This window comes from Budorcas taxicolor, chromosome 1 (assembly GCF_023091745.1).
Source record: "Budorcas taxicolor isolate Tak-1 chromosome 1, Takin1.1, whole genome shotgun sequence".
NCBI lineage: Eukaryota > Metazoa > Chordata > Mammalia > Artiodactyla > Bovidae > Budorcas > Budorcas taxicolor.
Genome location: NC_068910.1, coordinates 47,939,439 through 47,958,651, shown reverse-complemented (window position 1 = coordinate 47,958,651; position 19,213 = coordinate 47,939,439). Strand labels below are relative to the sequence as shown.

The window sequence follows — 19,213 nt, the reverse complement described above, 5'->3', positions numbered from 1 at the left end:
CAAGACTATACAGAAGAACTGTACAAAAAAGATCTTAATGACCCAGATAACCACGATGGTGTGATCACTCACCTAGAGCCAGACATCCTGGAATGCGAAGTCAAGTAGGCCTTAGGAAGCATTACTATGAACAAAGCTAGTGGAGGTGATGGAATTCCAGTTGAGCTATTTCAAATTCTGAAAGACGATGCTGTGAAAATGCTGCACTCAATATGCCAGCAAATTTGGAAAACTCAGCAGTCGTCACAGGACCGGAAAAGGTCAGTTTTCATTCTAATCCCAAAGAAAGGCAATGCCAAAGAATGCTCAAACTACCACACAATTGCACTCATCTCACACGCTAGCAAAGTAATGCTTAAAATTCTCCAAGCCAGGCTTCAGCAATACGTGAACCATGAACTTCCATAGGCTCAAGCTGGTTTTAGAAAAGGCAGAGGAACCAGAGATCAAATTGGCAACATCCGCTGTATCATGGAAAAAGCAAGACAGTTCCAGAAAAACATCTATTTCTGCTTGATTGACTATGCCAAAGCCTTTGACTGTGTGGATCACAATAAACTGTGGAAAACTCTGAAAGAGATGGGAATCCCAGACCACCTGACCTGCCTCTTGAGAAACCTGTATGCAGGTCAGGAAGCAACAGTTAGAACTGTTAGACATGGAACAACAGACTGGTTCCAAATAGGAAAAGGAGCACGTCAAAGCTGTATATTGTCACCCTGCTTATTTTTAACTTATATGCAGAGTACATCATGAGAAACGCTGGGCTGGAAGAAGCGCAAGCTGGAATCAAGATTGCCAGGAGAAATATCAAGAACCTCAAATATGCAGATGACACCACCCTTATGGCAGAAAGTGAAGAAGAACTAAAGAGCCTCTTGATGAAAGTGAAAGAGGAGAGTGAAAAGTTGGCTTAAAGCTCAACATTCAGAAAACTAAGATCATGACATCCGGTCCCATCACTTCATGGCAAATAGATGGGGAAACGGTGGAAACAGTGGCAGACGAATTTTGGGGGCCTCCAAAATCACTGCAGATGGTGCCTGCAGCCATGAAACTAAAAGACGCTTACTCTTTGGAAGGAAAATTACGACCAACCTAGGCAGCATATTAAAAAGCACAGACATTACTTTGTGGACAAAGGTCTGTCTGGTTAAAACTGTGGGTTTTCCAGTAGTCATGTATGGGTGTGAGAGTTGGACCGTAAAGAAAGCTGAGCACTGAAGAAATGATGCTTTTAAATTGTGGTGTTGGAGAAGACTCTTGAGAGTCCCTTGGACTGCAAGGAGATCCAACCAGTCCATCCTAAAAGAGATCAGTCCTGGGTGTTCATTGGAAGGACTGATGTTGAAGCTGAAACTCCAATACTTTAGCCACCTGATGCGAAGTAGTGTCTCATTTGAAAAGACCCTGATGCTGGGAAAGATTGAAGGCGGGAGGAGAAGGGGACAACAGAAGATGAGATGGTTGGATGGCATCACCAACTCAATGGACATGAGTTTGAGTAAACTCAGGGAGTTGGTGATGGACAGGAAGGCCTGGTGTCCTGCAGTCCATGGGGTCGCAAAGTCAGACACAACTGAGCAACTGAACTGAACTGAACCATCCCTGATAGAGGCAGTCCAGCACTTCTGTGTCATAGAGAATTACCTAGATATGAACTCTGCTGCTGCTAAGTTGCTTCAGTCGTGTCCGACTCTGTGTGACCCCATAAACGGCCGCCCACCCACTCCTCTGTCCCTGGAATTCTCTAAGCAAGAATACTGGAGTGGGTTGCCATTTCCTTCTCCAATGCATGCATGGATGCTAAGTCGCTTCAGTCATGTCCAACTCTGCGTGACCCCATGGACAGCAGCCCACCAGGCTCCTCTGTCCACAGAATTCTCTAGGCAAGAGTACGGGGCTGGGTTGCCATTTCCTTCTCTAGATACCAACTCAGACACCAGCAAATATTTCTAGGAGATGAGATTGCAGACAAAGGAGAATGGGTTTAGGAGTCATGAAGCAAGATGTAGGGGAATACAAAGCCATTCTAAATTGCATTCTATATCTTTGTCAAGAGGTTTTCTTAAAAAAGTCTGTCCCTGAGGGTATTCCTTTCAGGATCTAGTGAATGTTTCTGTGCAACAGAAGATGGACCTGGAGAAAGCATCGATTCTTGAGCCCCGCATGACCTTGGCTGTGTAGTCTGGTTCTGGCTGCCTTCTTCTAGGATGCTGGGATCCCTGCCTTTTGTCCAAAGATGAGGAATGGAGGCTTCTCTTTAACTCCATCACAGTCTAGATATTTAGAGCCGGGGTATAGTAGCTCAGATAAAAGCCAGTTAAGGATGCTGTGCTGTGCTGTGCTGAGTCGCTCAGTCATGTCCAGCTCTTTGCAACCCCATGGACTGTAGCCCACCAGGCTCCTCTGTCCATGGGGATTCTCCAGGCAAGAATACTGGGAGATCCTCCTCCAAGGGATCTTCCCAACCCACGGATCGAACCGGGGTCTCCTGCATTGCAGGTGGATTCTTTACCAGCTGAGCTACCAGGGAAGCCCCCAACCAAAGATATCAAGTCCTAATCCCTGGAATTTGTAAATGTAAACTTATTTAGAAAAAGGGTCTTTGCAGATGTGGTTAGGCCAAGGAGATTACGATAGAGAGATTATCATGAATTATTGAGATGGAACCTAAATGCACTCTCAAGAGTCTTTATAAGATAGAAGCGGAGGGAGATTTGACGTAGCTCGCAGAGGAGACAGCGATGTAAAGACAAAGGCAGAGATTGGTGTGATGTAACCCCAAGCCCAGGACTGCTGGGACTGCCACCAGGAGCCGGAAAAGCCAAGGAAGGATTCTCTCTGAGGACCCTGGAGAGAGCTCAGTCGTCCAAACTCCGAAAGTGTGAGAGAATACATTTTTATGTTTCAAGGCACCAAGTCTGCGGTAATTTTTTTTTTTTTTTTTTTTTTTTTTTTACAGCAACCTCAGTAAACTTGGATACGTGGCGAGGGCAGACACAGGTCTACAGGGGCCCACACCAACTCTCTGTGATGGCCCTGGAACTGCGGCAAGAGGCGGTCCTTTGGTCCAGGCTGTGTGGTCCTCTCCCCGGTGCTTCACCTGACTCCATCTTCATAGTGCCTCATACACCATTCAGTTTATTGGAAAACTTCAGTCCACCAGGTGAAGGAATAGTAAATAGCAGGATTTCAAGGAACTCACAGTAAGGGTGCCTGGGAGTATAAATCAGCCGCAAAAACACCTCTGCTGACTGGGCTTGCCTCTGCCCAAGTCAGGTTGCTCAGTCGAACTTGGCCTCGACCAAGTGGCCTGGCTTTGTGGAGTGGAGGAAACAGGCAGGATGGAGGCCAGCCCACTCCCCAACGCCCCTTAGCCCCTGCTCAGTTACCCTGCATAAAGCAAGGACGTCTGCGCCAAGGCCCATGCCATCATTCCAGCCCTACCTGGAAGCTGGTCTCGGGGGAATTCCACCCAGTCCCTGAGGCCTGCGTGGCCGAGGCGGGGAGAGGTCCCGGGTCCCTTCCACAGCTTCAGGTGAAGCAGGTATCATAGTTTCCGCCCTTGCGATGTGAATCAGCGGTAGCTGGGAGCCCCCGACTCTCCCTGTCTGTGAGCCATTGATCTTTGCTTATCACTGACAAAACTCTTGTAAAAGATCTGAGGTTTTCCCCAAACTACGTCAGCCCGTGAATAATGTGGGTGAGGGGAATTACCTAGATATGAACTCGGACTCCAGCAGTTATTTATACGAGATGAAATTGCAGACAAAGGAGGATGGATTTAGAGGTCGTGAAACGAGACATGGAGGAACACACAGCCGTTCTAAAATTGCATCTAAAGAAAGAGGTTGAAGTGTAGCCGTGAAGTGGATGTCATCTGCGTGGGGGAATTCTTAGCTCGCTCCGTTTCCACGAGGAACTTCCACATCCCTCCAGAAGGGGGAGCAGTAGCGGAAAAGACAGCTGTGGTTCCGCCTCTCTTCCTGACGGAGGAGGTGGGGTTGGGGGGTGGGGGTGGGGGTGGGGGTGGTGCTGAGCTCCTATGACTGGCAGGTGGGGAAATTTTGTCACTTGTATCCGTTGGACCACAAACGCCAGAGGAATGGGCCCCTTTCTCTGTTCCCTTTTTAGGACAGCCTGAACTCCACGGTAGAGGTGCCCCTGGCTGTAGACCTTCGTGGTGAGGTGACCAGGTTGGTCTGGCTTTGTCAGGCCAGGTTACGTCCTTGCTTCTTGATATGGAGGCAGGACACTGTCCTTTCTGCGGATGACTGAGCTTATCCCAGTGACCTGGTCTCACAAGCAGAAATAAGCCATGAGCTCATCACTTCCCAGTTCTGTTCCTGAAGTGCCTGTTCTTGACACCGTAAGGAAGAATCTGCCACATTTCTACACACTAAAAACAAAATATCAGAAAGAGCAAGTTTAAAGAAAAATCCCACTTAACATTGCATAGGGATGTCCCTGGCCATCCAGGGGTTAAGACTTCACGCTTCCACTGCTGGGGGTGAAGGTTTGATCCCTGGTTGGGGAACTAAGATCCCATATGCCATGTGGCACAGCCAAAAAAATTAATAAGTAACATAAATTTAAAAAAGAAATCATGGTAAAGAAAGCCCTAAAAATAAGCTTAACCAAGAAGGTGAAAGACATATACTCTGAAAACTATAAAATATTGATGAAGGAAATTAAAGAGGATTCAAAGAAATGGAAAAATATCTCCTGCCCTTGGGTTGGAAGAATCAGCCCCCTGTACCACTGAACCCCAAGGCAACCACTGATCATTTGCTGTCTCTGTCATTTTGCTTTTTCCAAAACATTCTCCTGTAGTTGGAGTCAGAGAGCATGTAGCCTTTTCAGTTAGCAAGACACACTTTAAGGCTTTCAGTTAGCAATACACACTTCAAGGCTTCTCTTTGTGGCTTGATAGATGGTGTTTTAAGACCACTGAAAAGCATGTCATTGTGTACATTACCACAGTGCTGTTTATCCATTCACCTATCAAAGGACATCTTGGTGGATTCTCATTTTTTGGCAATTGTAAATAAAGTTGCTATACATATTTGTGCTCAGATTTTTGTGTGGATATGTTTTCAACTCATCTGGGTAGAAATCAGGAGCATGATTACTGGATTATATGGTAAGCCTATTCTAGCTTTATAAGAAATTACCAAACTGTCTCCCATAGTGGTTGTACCAGTTTGCATTTCCACCAGCAATAAATGAGAGTGCCTCTTAATCTTCTTTTTGTAAAAATTTTATTTATATGCTTTTCTCTTGTTAATCTTTAAAATATTTGTTTTTATGTATTTATTTGGCTGCACCGGCTCTTAGTTGCCGCATGCAGGATCTTCAGTCTTTGCTGCAGCATGCGGGGTCTTTGGTTGTGGTGTGCGAACTCTTGGTTGCCGCATGTGGGATCTAGTTCCCTGACCAGGGGTTGAACCCAGGCCCTTGCATTGGGACCATGGTCTTAGGCACGGGTCCACCAGGGAGGTCCCTTAATCTTCTTCCTTTCCAGTATTCGGTGCTTTGATTTTAGCCATTCTAACAAGCGCGTAATGATAATTCACTGTAGCTCTAATACACAGTTCCCTCATGCTCTTTCACATGCTAATCTTCCATCTGTATGCGTTCTTCGGTGAGACCTATTTTTGAAATTTTGGGGTTTTTTTGTGATAGTGTCTTGTTTTAGCATTGTCACTATATGTGATTTTTAAGCATTAAAAAAATAGAAGTATAGTTGATGTTCAATATTACATATGTACAATGTTACAGATCACGGGTGTACACTAAAGTGATCCACAATTTTTAGAAGTTGGACTCCAGTTATAGTTATTACAAAATATTGCCCCTGTTCCCTTATTATTAATATATCCTTGCAGCTTATTTTATCGGAGAAGGCAATGGCACCCCACTCCAGTACTCTTGCCTGGAAAATCCCACGGGTGGAGGAGCCTGGTAGGCTGCAGTCCAGGGGGTCGCTAAGGGTCAGACACGACTGAGCGACTTCACTTTTCACTTTCTTGCATTGGAGAAGGAAATGGCAACCCACTCGAGTGTTCTTGCCTGAAGAATCCCAGGGATGGCGGAGCCTGGTGGGGTGCCATCTACACAACAGAAGCGACTTAGCAGCAGCAGCTTATTTTATACCTAATAGTTCCTACCTCTTAATTCCCTACCTCTACCTTGCCCCTTCCTCTCCCCACTGGTAATCACTAGTCTGTTCTCTAAATGAGATCGATTTGTTTTTAAACTTTAAAAATCATTGTAGGGAGCAGCAGTAGACCCGCCCCTATTTTGCCACCGATCACAGATAGATAAGATACCTGCAGAGAAGCTGTTCTCCACTGAGCTGCCGACACACAGCAGTGCAGACTCTGAGACAAAGAAACTAGCAACACTGAAAACCTCCAGAAGGCAGGCTCTCATTAAGGTAGGTATTAATAAGCATCCTTGGGAAAGAAAGACGTAAGAAGCAAGGATAGTTTTATGTCCTTGGGGGAGAGGCCGGGATTTCAGAAATCTGGCATGAGAGGGGATGCTTTTCTTTGCATATCCCCAGTGTTTACAAACCCTGCTTATGTCTCAGTGCCTGTCCATAGCGGTCTACTGGAGAAAAGCAAGCCATGCCATTCTTCTCTGCAGGATGCTAGGAGGGTGTCAAATCTCCTCCAAGAGTGGGAAGCTGGATAGCAGAAGATTCTGCCTATCCCCAGGCATCTGGGGAGGAATCTGTCCTAACGCTGCGTGCATTGCGTCTATGAGAGGAAGGCACGTAGGTATTGTTCTGAAGGAACAAAGCTGGCAAGCAAATTTCATCCCTGACTAGATGCTTTCTTAAATGACCACAGGCACATCCCACCAAACCCTGAAAAGCCTTCTTGGCCTCCTTCTCACAAACTGAAAAGCCTCCTTTTCAGTTTGAAAAGCAAGTCCAAGTTTACTCTGCTACAAAGTAATCTAGAACTTGGAAGTCAGATGGTCTAGATGCTAAAAGATTGTAGCTTTTTTACTCTTTTTTTTTTTTTTTTAACCCACAGTGAAGTACAGAAAAGAACCAGGATTTGGAGAAGACAGATGCAGTTTTTGAGTCCTGGCTCTGTTGCCTCACCCTTTGTGTAACTTCAGGTACTGGACAAAAGCTGAGACTCAGGTATGATTGTAACTCCAGAAAGAGAAAGGAGATGTTAGTGCCTGCTTCACAGGGATGCCTGAGGAATAAATGAGGTGATGTATGTAAAATTCTTGGTGCACTGTGATAAATGGTAGGGCTCGCTAATACTTTCCACAGATTTTAATGATGAAGGAACAGAGCTGGGAATGTGGAGTGGATAGGAAGGATCTAGGGAAGAAAATGAGTTGAAGACTTCCTCTTCTCTCAGGATATTAGGAGAGCAGAACAGAAGGACCATGAACTGAAAATTGTTTTTTAAAGTAACTGTAAAAGACAAGTGAGGAGAAAGATGTAGGAGGGGAGACTCCTGTTTTGAAAGATGCTAGCCACATAAAAAAGAGATCCACCTCCATACTCAGAAACTGTCTTAAAATGTATTTTCTGTATATACTTAGGTGAAATTAATATCTTTAAAAATGGCTAACTTGATTCGCATTTCAAATTATAGAGATGTGGCATGGTGGAGAGGGATGTCTGAGTGTCCAATAATCAAATGCCTTGGAAAAATTGTTAAGTCTAGATCAAAACTGCCTTGAATGTAAATATCAGTTTGAGGCAAATGATCATGTTTCAAATGTGAATCTTCCATTCATGTTGTTTATCTCTGTTACAGAAGGAAGGGAGGGAGGGAAAGGGAAAGAATCAAAAGCAAATATGGCATTATGCTGGCAGTTGCTAATTCTGAGAGGTGGAACTATAGGTATTTAAGTTTTCTTGGCAAATTTTGGTCTTTCTTATCCCACTGAATCCCTCTGTATTAGTTAGCCTGAGAAGTTTTCAACTTTTTAAAATGCATATAGGCTTTACTTTCTAGAGAAGTTTTAAGTTAACAGAAAATTTGTGTAGAAAAGGCAGAGAGGTCCCATGGTGGAGGTGGTGGTGGTGGTTTAGTCACTAAGTTATGTCCGACTTTTTGAGACCCCCATGGACTATATAGCCCGCCAGGCTCCTCTGTTCACGGGATTTTCCAGGCAAGAATACTGGAGTGAGCTGCCATTCCCTTCCCCAGGGGATCTTCCTGACCCAGGGATCGAACCCAGGTCACCTGCATTGCAAGCAGATTCTTTACCAACTGAGCCACCAGGAGAGCCCCAGAGAGGTTCCATATAGCCCCTGTATTATTATTCTGTTTAAGCTGCCATCACAAGATGCCAGGTGGCTTAAATGACAGGAGCTTATTTTCTCACAGTTCTGGCGCTAGAAGTCCAAGGCAAGATGCTGACAACCTGGATTTCTGGTGAGAGCCTCTAGGGCCGCCTTTACACTTGGTTGTCGTCTCACAAGGACACGGGTCCAGTTGGATTAGGGCCCCATCTGGTGACCTACGTTAGCTCCTCATTGGACTGTCTCCAAGTTGAGTGACACTGGGGGTGTCCTGGTCAGTGTGGGCTCCTATAAACAGAATGCCATAGACTGGGTGGCTGACAACAACAAAATTTATTTATCACCCTTCTAGAGTCTGGGAAATGCACGATCAAGGCACCCAAGCAGTCAGGTTCTAGGGAGAGCCCTCTTCCAGGATGCTAACTGCCAAATTCTCACTGTATCCTCACACACTCTAGAGCAGAGAGAGGAAGTGAGCTCTCCTGTTCTTCTCATCAGGGCATTCATCCCATTCTTGAGGGTGGAGCCCTCATGCGTGTGGGCGTGCTAAGTTGCTTCAGTCATGTCTGACTCTTTGCCACCCTATGGACTGTAGCTCACCAGGCTCCTCTGTCCAAGGGATTCTCCAGGCAAGAATACTGGAGTGGATTGCCATGCCCTCTTCCAGAGGATCTTCCCGACTCAGGGACTGAACCTGTGTCTCTTACATCTACCTGTATTAGCTGGCGGGTTCTTTACACTGGCACCGCCCGGGAAGCCCTGCACCTTCCTGACCTCACCTAATTCAATCACTTTCCAAAGCCTCCACCTCCTGATACCACCACAGTGGGGGTAAGGTTTCAACACACAAAGTTTGGAAGGACACATTTAGTCCATAACAGGGCTTTAGGGCTTCAATATGTGAACTTGGTGGGGAGCGGTGGGGCACAATTCAGTCTGTATTTTTAAATTAAAAATGTTGCTAAGAAATGAATGTCTCTTAGGAGCCTCTGTGGCTGGCCTCCTGCTGCCTTGATGGATTACACACTTGAGCCCAATTTGACAACAGTAACTGACTTCTACTATCCCGACATCTACTCGAGCCCCTGCGATGGGGAGGGGAGAGACAGCAAGCTGCTTCTCGCCATCTTCTACTGCATTCTGTTTGTATTTGGTCTTCTGGGGAACAGCCTGGTCATCCTAGTCCTTGTCGCCTGCAAGAAACTGAGGAGCGTCACGGATGTATACCTCCTGAACCTGGCCCTGTCTGACCTGCTGTTTGTCTTCTCCTTCCCCTTTCAGACCCACTATCAGCTGGACCAGTGGGTATTTGGGACCATAATGTGCAAGGTGGTCTCTGGCTTTTACTACATCAGCTTCTTCAGCAGCATGTTCTTTATAACCCTCATGAGTATGGACAGGTACCTGGCAGTTGTCCATGCCGTATATGCCTTGAAGGTGAGGACTATCAGCATGGGCACAGCCCTGAGTCTGGTGGTGTGGCTGACTGCCCTCGTGGCCACCAGCCCGTTACTAGTATTTTACCAAGTGGCCTCCGAAAATGGCATCCTACAGTGTTACTCGTATTACAATCAGCAGACGCTGAAGTGGAAGATCTTCATCCACTTTGAGGTGAATATCTTAGGCCTGCTGATCCCCTTCAGCATCCTGATGTTCTGCTACATCCGCATCCTGCACCAGCTGAGGAGCTGCCAGAACCACAACAAGACCAAGGCCATCAAGCTCGTGCTCATCGTGGTGGTCGCCTCCCTACTCTTCTGGGTCCCTTTCAACACGGTCCTCTTCCTCACTTCCCTGCACGACATGCGCATCTTGGATGGATGTGTCATGAGCCAGCAGCTGACCTACGCCACGCATGTCACAGAAACCATTTCCTTCACCCACTGCTGCGTGAACCCTATTATCTATGCGTTCATGGGTGAGAAGTTCAAGAAACACCTATCAGAACTATTTCGGAAGAGTTGCAGCCACATCTTTGTCTACATCGGGAGGCAGGTCTCCAGGGAGGCCTTGGAAAAATCATCCTCGAATCATCACTCCACTCGCTCCTCCACCATAGACTACATTCTGTGAGTCTGTGCAGGGCAGAGCATCCCTCTGCCCCCATCACCCACCTTCTTGAAATAGAAATGATTCACACTGGAGTTGGAGGCTACGTTGAAGGGAGACTCTTAGAAAGCTGGCTGGAGACACAAGTCTTCTTTCACGATATTCGGTGAATTACTACTATTGCAAGTCAACCCTCTCAACTTTCAAAGACTTTGTCACTATTTTCTAAAAATAGTCTATAAGTTTCACTGTGTTAGCTATAGGGATTCCCCCCCCGCCAAGGTTTTGGAGTATCTTTATCAAATACCAGCTTTAATTTTATCAAATGCCTTCTCCTTATCTATTGAGGTGATCATGTAGTTTTCCTCCATTATTCTGTTAATTTCGTGAACTATACTGATAGGTTTTCTTATTTTAAATCAACCCATGTTTTCCCTAGAAAAAAATGACCTCATGTTTATGATCATTTTAACAATAAACAATTGGATTCTCTTGGGATTTTTGTATCTGTGTTCATGAGCGATACTGACCCGCAACACTTGTGACGTAGGAAGTGCCTCGGATCTTGAACCATGCTGGCCTCGCTCAGGACATTGCAAGGGACACCTTGGATTTCCTGGCCTGGACCCTGCTCCTCACTTACAAGCTGGCCTGAGGTAGCATCTCTGCATGTCAAGGCAGACACATGTGAGATAAGGTTGAAGATGGTGATGATGGTGCTTTCTGTCTTGCCTGCTCCATAGACCTACCCGATGTCCCACCTATAGCCTATAAATATCTTTGTACACATAAAAGTTTGTTATTACTATAATAAAAATACACAGCCTTTAACATTTTACTAGCTCTGCAGTTTTGGGTGATGTACTTTAACTGTTCTGTGCTTCAGTGTCTTTAAATGTAAATGCAGATATTAATAGCAATAACGCATACCTCGGATTTCTGTGAGTTATGCAAGGTTACGAAGCTGTGTTCTAACGCCACCTACTGTTCACTCGCTGAGAGTAGCAAGAGTCCCCTAAAGCAGGGTGGAAAGAATGGGAGCTCATTCCTGCGTGTATCTGGTGTATGTGTGCGTGGTATGTTAAGAATGTGTCAAGGAAAGGCTGAAAAACTGTTCCCGATTAAAGGAGGCCAAAGACATGACAATTAACTGAAATATATGATCTTAAATTGGATTCTGGGTTGGTGGAGGGGGAATGCTCTGAAAGACAGTTTGGGAACAATTGGTGAACTTTTAATTTGGGATGTTTATGAGATAACATTGGAGAAGGCGATGGCACCCCACTCCAGTACTCTTGCCTGGAAAATCCCATGGGCTGAGGAGCCTGGTGGGCTGCAGTCCAGGGGGTCGCTGAGAGTCGGACACGACTGAGCGACTTCACTTTCGCTTTTCACTTTCCTGCATTGGGGAAGGAAATGGCAACCCACTCCAGTGTTCTTTCCTGGAGAATCCCAGGGACGGGGGAGCCTGGTGGGCTGCCGTCTATGGGGTCGCACAGAGTCGGACATGACTGAAGTGACTTGGCAGCATGAGATAGCATTAAGTATTAAAATTGATAAAACAGAGAAACAGGTAGAACAGCAGCTGAGGGTAGAAAGTGCAACAATCAGCGTTACTTGTTAACTACCTACTTAGGACATAAACCCCATGAGGTCATCGACGTCATCTCTTTTATTCACCCCTGTGCCTCCAGAGTCTGGAACAGTTCCTGGCACGTAGTATGCACCTAATTAACATTTGTCAGATGAATAAATGAATGGGCCTCTGAAACAAGACACAGTTAAGAACAGGGTGAGGTATCAAAGCCGTCTGTCCTTCCACACAGAGACTGAGGTTATCCGCTCTGGCTCCTGGTTACTGTTTGTCATCCCGGTGAACCTGGCCTGCAAAACATTCTGATTGACTCAGTTGTTCCAGGCACACAGCCAGAAATACATCTGGCAACTCCCCAGATCAAATACATGTGTAACTTACTAATCCACAATTGCCTAATGTCCTTTCTAGTTCCGCTCCCCACTGCTTGGCCTGATGCAGGAGAGGGACGTGGGATGGCCTGGTCCTCAGAGGACCCACACAGGCTCTGATTGGCTGAGTCCGAGCCTCAGGTCTGTGCTCAATTACCAGGAGGAAGGCCTGCCTTTGGCAGAAGGTTCAGTTGGCACGTCTCGGTTGGACATCATGCTGCAGAGAGGTCTCAGGTGGCTGGCGAGGCCCCGACCGGCAGCACGCCTTCTCCCAGCCCTGGCTGGCCAGCCCCGGATGCTCTGGGCAGCCTGGATGCCAGCCCCACTCATCACTGTGAGTACCCACGTTGCATCCAGATGCAGGTCGCTGTGAGTGTGGTCAGAGTCTCAGATCGAGGGAGCTACAAGGGACCTTAGGCTCCTTTGACAGATGAGAACTCAGAGCCAGGACTCCTGATTCCTAGAAGATGCTTATGCCACTTGGCCATTTCACCCTGTATGGAGGGGTGCACCCTCAGACTGGGAGCTTAGCGACAATATCTGGAGGCCCTCCAGTCTTACTGACCCTGCTGAACCTTTCCCATATGGTTAAGTGGGGTTGCCGAGCCCCAGAGTGAGCAAGTGAGCAGAATTAGGGAAAGAGAATCTCATTAGTGGTGATTCAAGGGAAAGCAGTGGTTACTGTTTAACATAACATTTTCCGGACAAAAAAGAGGCGAAACTAAAAGAAAATTGTGGGTAAGAGTCGAGATGAGGGAGTAGGAGGTCAAGGAGTTGGTGTCTGCTCATAAGTAGGAACACCTGCTAGGCGCTGGAGGGGGTTTCCTGGACAGCTAAGGGGATGAGAGGAATCCCCATATGACGGGGTAGGATGTGGAAGGGAAGGAGAAAAGCAAGAAAGGTGGAGGTGGGATGCCCCTCATGGGGGCTGGGGTAGGGGAGAGGTTCCCATGCTTGGATGGGGCCTCCTCATGGCGAGCAATCAGCAGAACAGAAAGGGACCTTCGAGGGACTGGAGGATCATAAGAAAATGTGACCAGCATCTTCCCTGCCCACTTTGGCCCCAGCAAGTCTGCTGTGGTCATAGGTCTGAATCCCCACCCCTCAGGGTCGCCTCTGGCCTCCTGGGTCTTGGGCTTGATTCCTGCCCCCCCCCCCCCCCCCCGCCCCGGACTCCCCAAGGTCACTTCCCAGGCCTGAGTCCTCCCCCACCCCAAGTTTTCTTTCAGCTGTGCTGGCCCTGTAGGAGCAAACACAGTCAGCTACCTTTTGAACTTCCCAGGTCTCAAGAAGTCACCTCCATTCCGATTCAAAGGATTATTCCCTCCCGAACTCCGGCTGGAGCCCTATCATGGTGAGGCTGTACAATGAACTCATGGAGAAGACTGTGGATGGGACATGGACGCGACTTCCCGGTTACTGTCACTCTTGGCAGTTCCTTAAAGAGGGGGACCTAGCTAGGATCGCTAAAGTTGTCCCTGGTACGTTCACACCCCTGTATTAGGAGCGCTTCACCAGGGTTGGAGGAGGGCTCTGGAGAGTGCAAGACTGTTGGCAAAACTTTGCTTCTCTGTGTGCATTTTCCTTGGGGAGCTCCGCGCTCCAGCCCAGTTCCCACACCTCCCATGTGGCCTGCATTAGCCTGAGAGTCAGGTGTGAGGCAGTCTGGACATGGTGATCCTAGAGTCACACACTATCAGGCTAGAAAAGGAACGTGGAGGCCGTCTAGTTCAACCCGTTCATTTTACAGGTGAGAACACTGAGGTCTGGAGAGGCAAAAAAGAGAATTTTTGGTAGAGACTGGACTAGAGTCAGCGATTCCTGGCTCCCAGATTAGTGCTCTCTCCACCCCGTCTGCAGTCACCCCTGGCGTCTCCTTACACCTGCCAGCCCCACCATCTCCTGTAGACCAGACAGGTGCAATGTCAGTGAGGAACTGGGAAGAGGCAGTGCCTGGATTAAGGGCCAGTGCCTTCACCCTGGTACACCCAGTTTTGGCAGCTTAGTGATGCTACAGGGGGCAGGATCTTACTGACCTCTGGGGCCAGGAGCCAGAATCTGCTGGGGACAGAACTCGCGCTCCCTCTAGTGGTCAGCTGAGCTGAGCTCTTGAACCAGTCGGATGGAAAACAAAAGATGAAGAGACGCGTTCAAGGGACAGGAGGAACCAGCCGGAAGTCTTTTATTTATAGTCTATACTTATATACTGGAGAAGGCAATGGCACCCCACTCTAGTACTCTTGCCAGGAAAATCCCATGGACGGAGGAGCCTGGTGGGCTGCAGTCCATGGGGTCGCTAAGAGTCGGACATGACTAAGTGAGTTCACTTTCGCTTTTCACTTTCCTGCATTGGAGAAGGAAATGGCAACCCACTCCAGTGATCTTGCCTGGAGAATCCCAGGGACGGGGGAGCCTGGTGGGCTGCTGTCTCTGGGGTTGCACAGAGTTGGACATGACTGAAGCGATTTAACAGCATACTTATAGACTCTGTTTATAGTATATAATTTTATATACCTAAGCTGTCATTCAGAATTCTGCTTTGAGGGGAATTCCCTGGTGGTCCAGTGACTGGGACTCTGCCTTTTCACTGCCGAAGGCATGGGTTCAATACCTGGTCGGGGAACTAAGATCTCATAAGCCATGCTGCCAAAAAAAAAAAAAAGAAAGAAAAGAAATTCTGCTTTGAGATTCTTGGCAAAAAAGGTGTTTGATAAGTATTGAATGTGCTGTGTTAGTCGTTCAGTTGTGTCCAACTCTTTGCAAACCCATGATCTGTATAGCCTGCCAGGCTTCTCTGTCCAAGGCATTCTCCAGGCAAGAATACTGGAATGGATTGCCATTCCCTTCTCTAGAGGATCTTCCTGACCCACGGATCGAACCCTGGTCTCCCCTGCATTGCAGGCAGATTCTTTACCCTTTGAGCTTCAGGGAAGTCCTTAAGTATTGGATATTGGAGGCTTAACCTCTAATTGCTGCTGCTAAGTCGCTTCAGTCATGTCTGACTCTGTGCGACCCCATAGATGGCAGCCCACCAGGCTCCCCCATCCCTGGGATTCTCCAGGCAAGAGTACTGGAGTGGGGTGCCATTTCCTTCTCCAGTGCATGAAAGTAAAAAGTGAAAGTGAAGTCGCTCAGTCGTGTCTGACTCTTAGCGACCCCGTGGACTGCAGCCCACCAGGCCCTCCGCCCATGGGATTTTCCTGGCAAGAGTACTAGAGTGGGGTGCCATTGCCTTCTCCGTTAACCTCTAATTAGGGCCTCTAAATTATCCCCATTTCCCTTGGAAGTCATACGTATAAGCAAATCTCACTGAGAGCTCAGGCCTGTGGCAGTGAGAGGAGACACATACGCGTGTTCTACAAAAAGGGCTGTCGCCGGCTTACTCCTAGGCCTGCCACAGTCGATGCATCCGGATTAGCGTTTGTTATTCAGCTAAAGGGAACAGTGGTGTCCTGAATTCACAGGCAGTTGGCTCCTCGCTGCCCCTCACACCGCTGACCTCATCCTCCCCTTGGAAGCTGCTCTTCTCCGTTAGCAGTTTATGGGACCATGCCCGTGTTGGCGTGCCCATGGGAAGGTGAGGGTGGTGGGTTTCCTGGGACCTCCTCTGGTCGGGTGCTTTCTGCCCCGGAGACCACACCGCCCTGAGGATCAAACTCCTGCCTGAGGTCTTTCTTATCGAATCCACTCTTCCCTCCAGTCCAAACGGTAGAAGATGCCCGCCTCTTTCTCCGGATCACAGAGATGGAGAGACTCGGCTTTGAGTATGTCGTCTTCCACAATAACTCTGAGAAGAAGTGCATCTGCTTGTTCCAGCCTGGGCCTCTCCTGGAGGGGCTGCCTGGGTGAGGCATGCAGGCTTGTCCCAGCCAGCGGCTCAAATGGGCTTTATCTTGGTCCAAGAACAGGTGGTGGGTGAGAGCCCAGCTGGGGGGGGGAGTCCCTGGTTCCCTTCAGCAGGTTCTTGGTGGGTGGGTGGTAGTGTAGTCACTAAGTCATGTCTGACTCTTGCAACCCCGTAAGCAGTAGTCTGCCAGGCTCCTCCGTCCATGGGATTTTCCAGGCAAGAATACTGGAGTGGGTTGCCATTTCCTTCTCCAGGAGATCTTCCTGACCCAGGGATCGAACCTGGGTCTCCTGCATGGGCAAGTGGATTCTTCACCAACTGAGCCACCCCTAGATTCTTGGCTACCTCAGCCTTATTCTGCTGGCTCCCTGGGCAGCGAGGCTCTGCCAGTCCCTCAATGATCCACCCAAGGTGTGGCCTCTCCCCGTTAAGAACTTCCTTAACTTCCTAAATGGCAGTGGAGTAAGCAACGGAAGTTAGAAATGAGAAGGGGGAAAGCTCTTCTTGTTTGGTGCTAGTATATGTCAGACCCTTTACATGAAGCTTTGGCTGTATTAATCTCATACTCACAAAAATTCCTAGGAGATATTCCTCTCTTACAGGTAAAGACGCAGATGGCTCAAGTGGTTCTGTGACTGAGGTCACATGGCTAGAAACGTGAGGTTTAGAGTTAGGGCCCTCTGCCTGTAAAGCCCATGCTTTCTTCACGGCACCATGCCAGTTCCCCCAACACCCACCCAGAAGGGAGTACAAGGTTCATCAGAATTTGTGGTTGGGGCCGGTGGTGGGGTGCGGGCTTCTCCTGCTTCTAGTTCATTCTCTTCTAAGCTGGTGTGACTCACTTCAGACAGCAGTGTTCGCTTCCCCTGCCCCTGCTCTGTACTCACATCTCTGCTCTAAACGGATCGATACAAGGATCTGGCCCTGGATTGCAGGGAAACCTTCAGCACGTTGCCTCACTGGGAACTGGCCATGCGGAGTGGAATCCCGGGTGACTCTCTCCTTCCCTTTCTCCCCTTGTCTGGCCCTGCAGGATTATCCATGGTGGCGCGCTGGGGACCATGATAGACACCACGCTGTTCATGACGGCCTACTGCAGTGCCAATGCGGTCTTCACCGGGACCATGACCATCACCTTCAAGAGGTCTGTCTCCTTCCCTGGGTTCCAGCTAGGAGTAAGCTGACACGGGCTTATTCCAGGTGTTATGATGGAAGATAAGAGCTCGTGTAGCAATCCTGAGTACAAAGAGGAGTTTCGACTTTTGTTTTTCTCATGGACCAACCTAAACTTGTTGAGTGTTCCCTTTTCATCCAAGTTCAAGGTGATGAGCTTGAACGTGGGTTACGTGTTCCAACATAAAAATACACTACACAGGACAATGATAAACTACTTTTGGCCACCTCTGATTTAAAGAAAGCCAACCCATGTGCACAAATAATTACTGGGCTGCTACTGAAATGATAATTCCTGATATGTGATTAATTTGTTGTTAAACTCGCACACATTATTTTGTCCAATCTTTATTATAATCCTGGGAGGTTGGTACCATTATCTCCAGCTTGACGAATGAAGAAGCTGAAGCAAACACACAGCTAGCAGGCGACAAACACAAAGGCCCTGACATCTTGGCCCTTGGAGTAGACGCCCAGGACCCTGCCTCTGGTAGCCTCCAACCCCTGTAGGGTCATCCCCCACAACCTTTCTCAGAGACCAGGCTACCAGCCACTCGCCCCCACTGCCCTCTCCTAGCCCGATCATCCTCGGCTCAGTGGTGAGGCTGGAAGCAAACATCACTGGCGTGGAAGGAAGAAAGGTGTTTCTCTCTTGCGAAGCCCAAAGCAGCGACAGGACCGTCCTCTTTGCCGAAGCTTCTGGTAAGGCCATGAGAATTCTTTTTCCTGCTGTTGGTGTCCATCCTTGTGACAGGCACAGAGGGTGGCTGTCCCAGCACCTGCCCTGGGAGACTCTTACAGGTGTGTGTTTGGGGTTAGACGGGATGCTCACATGGAGAGGAGCCTCTGTAAGTTATAGGATAGAGGCCATTATAACATTCCCACTCACCTCCCTGGGAGACTACCAGTCAGAAAGGGGCTTATGCGGGGTGGGGGGGAGGTGGGTGGGGTGGGCTGCGACAGCAGAATGTGCATGGTATCTCCCCTCCTGGCTTCCAAAAGGCAAAAGCAGGCTAATTGCTTTGACAACAATAGAGGGAATTTAGGTATTTCCAGAAGCAGCTCTGGCTCCAGGCAGACAGGAAAGGTCTCCCTGAACTGGTTTTTCCCAAAGGCAAAACCTGGGAGCCTCTTATCTCTGTGTTCTTCACCATTCCAGCCATCTTCTTCCAAATGAAGTGATACAGGTGCAAGGCACCGTAGGCTCATCTCCTCCTGGCCCAGAGGGCAGGAGACCAAAACTTCCTTTGGAACAGAGTCTGTCTCTCCACCCATCTTCAGCTACCAGCGTTTACCCCAGCCCTTTCCTCCTCGGATGGCGAAAACTCCTCCAGCTGTCAGAGCTTGTTATGAATAAACTTTGAAAAGGGAGATTATGTATCCAAATGGACATACGTGCATTTCTTTCTGCATAGAGATGTCTATCGTCAGTGGGATGGGAAAGTGTAGTGTGACATTAACACCCAACTCAGAAAACAGAAAAAGGGCCAGACTGGGTTTGAGGGACCCGATGTGTAACTGCAGGAGGGAGTAAGGTCACCGAAGCAAAATCATGTTCCACCGCTACAGACACGTCAAGGGAGACTTGCCCAATGTTAATTAATGATCTTGTTTTGAACTGAGGTCACACACAATGTTTTCACCAGGTATTTTTCCTTTTCTTTTTTTCTGTTTGCTTTTTCCTTTCATTTTTTAATTCACTCCTCTAAATTCTACCATGAAGTACTGCCCTAAAACCTTTACTCATCTGCTGATGGGTAATACTCCTTTTACATGATCTTATATATCTCTGTACCCTCTCAGATGTGGGGGGAGGATTGAGGAGGTGGGGGGACTCTGGGCTCCAGAGTTGTGAGTATAGAAGGAACAGATACACAGGAAGAAAACCCAGG

General features: G+C 48.0%; 1 protein-coding gene across 1 annotated transcript; it reads left to right on the top strand.

Moving 5' to 3' along the window:
- Nucleotides 1-9,301: 9,301 nt before the first annotated feature.
- CCR8 (C-C motif chemokine receptor 8) lies at nucleotides 9,302-10,360 on the top strand. The gene has a single exon (XM_052649857.1). It carries the CDS (start codon nucleotides 9,302-9,304, stop codon nucleotides 10,358-10,360), a length of 1,059 nt encoding a protein of 352 aa, XP_052505817.1.
- Nucleotides 10,361-19,213: the final 8,853 nt, after the last annotated feature.

Bases quoted from the DNA above. Each gene is read 5' to 3' on its own strand.
- CCR8 (XM_052649857.1), top strand. From the start codon at position 9,302: ATGGATTACACACTTGAGCCCAATTTGACAACAGTAACTGACTTCTAC.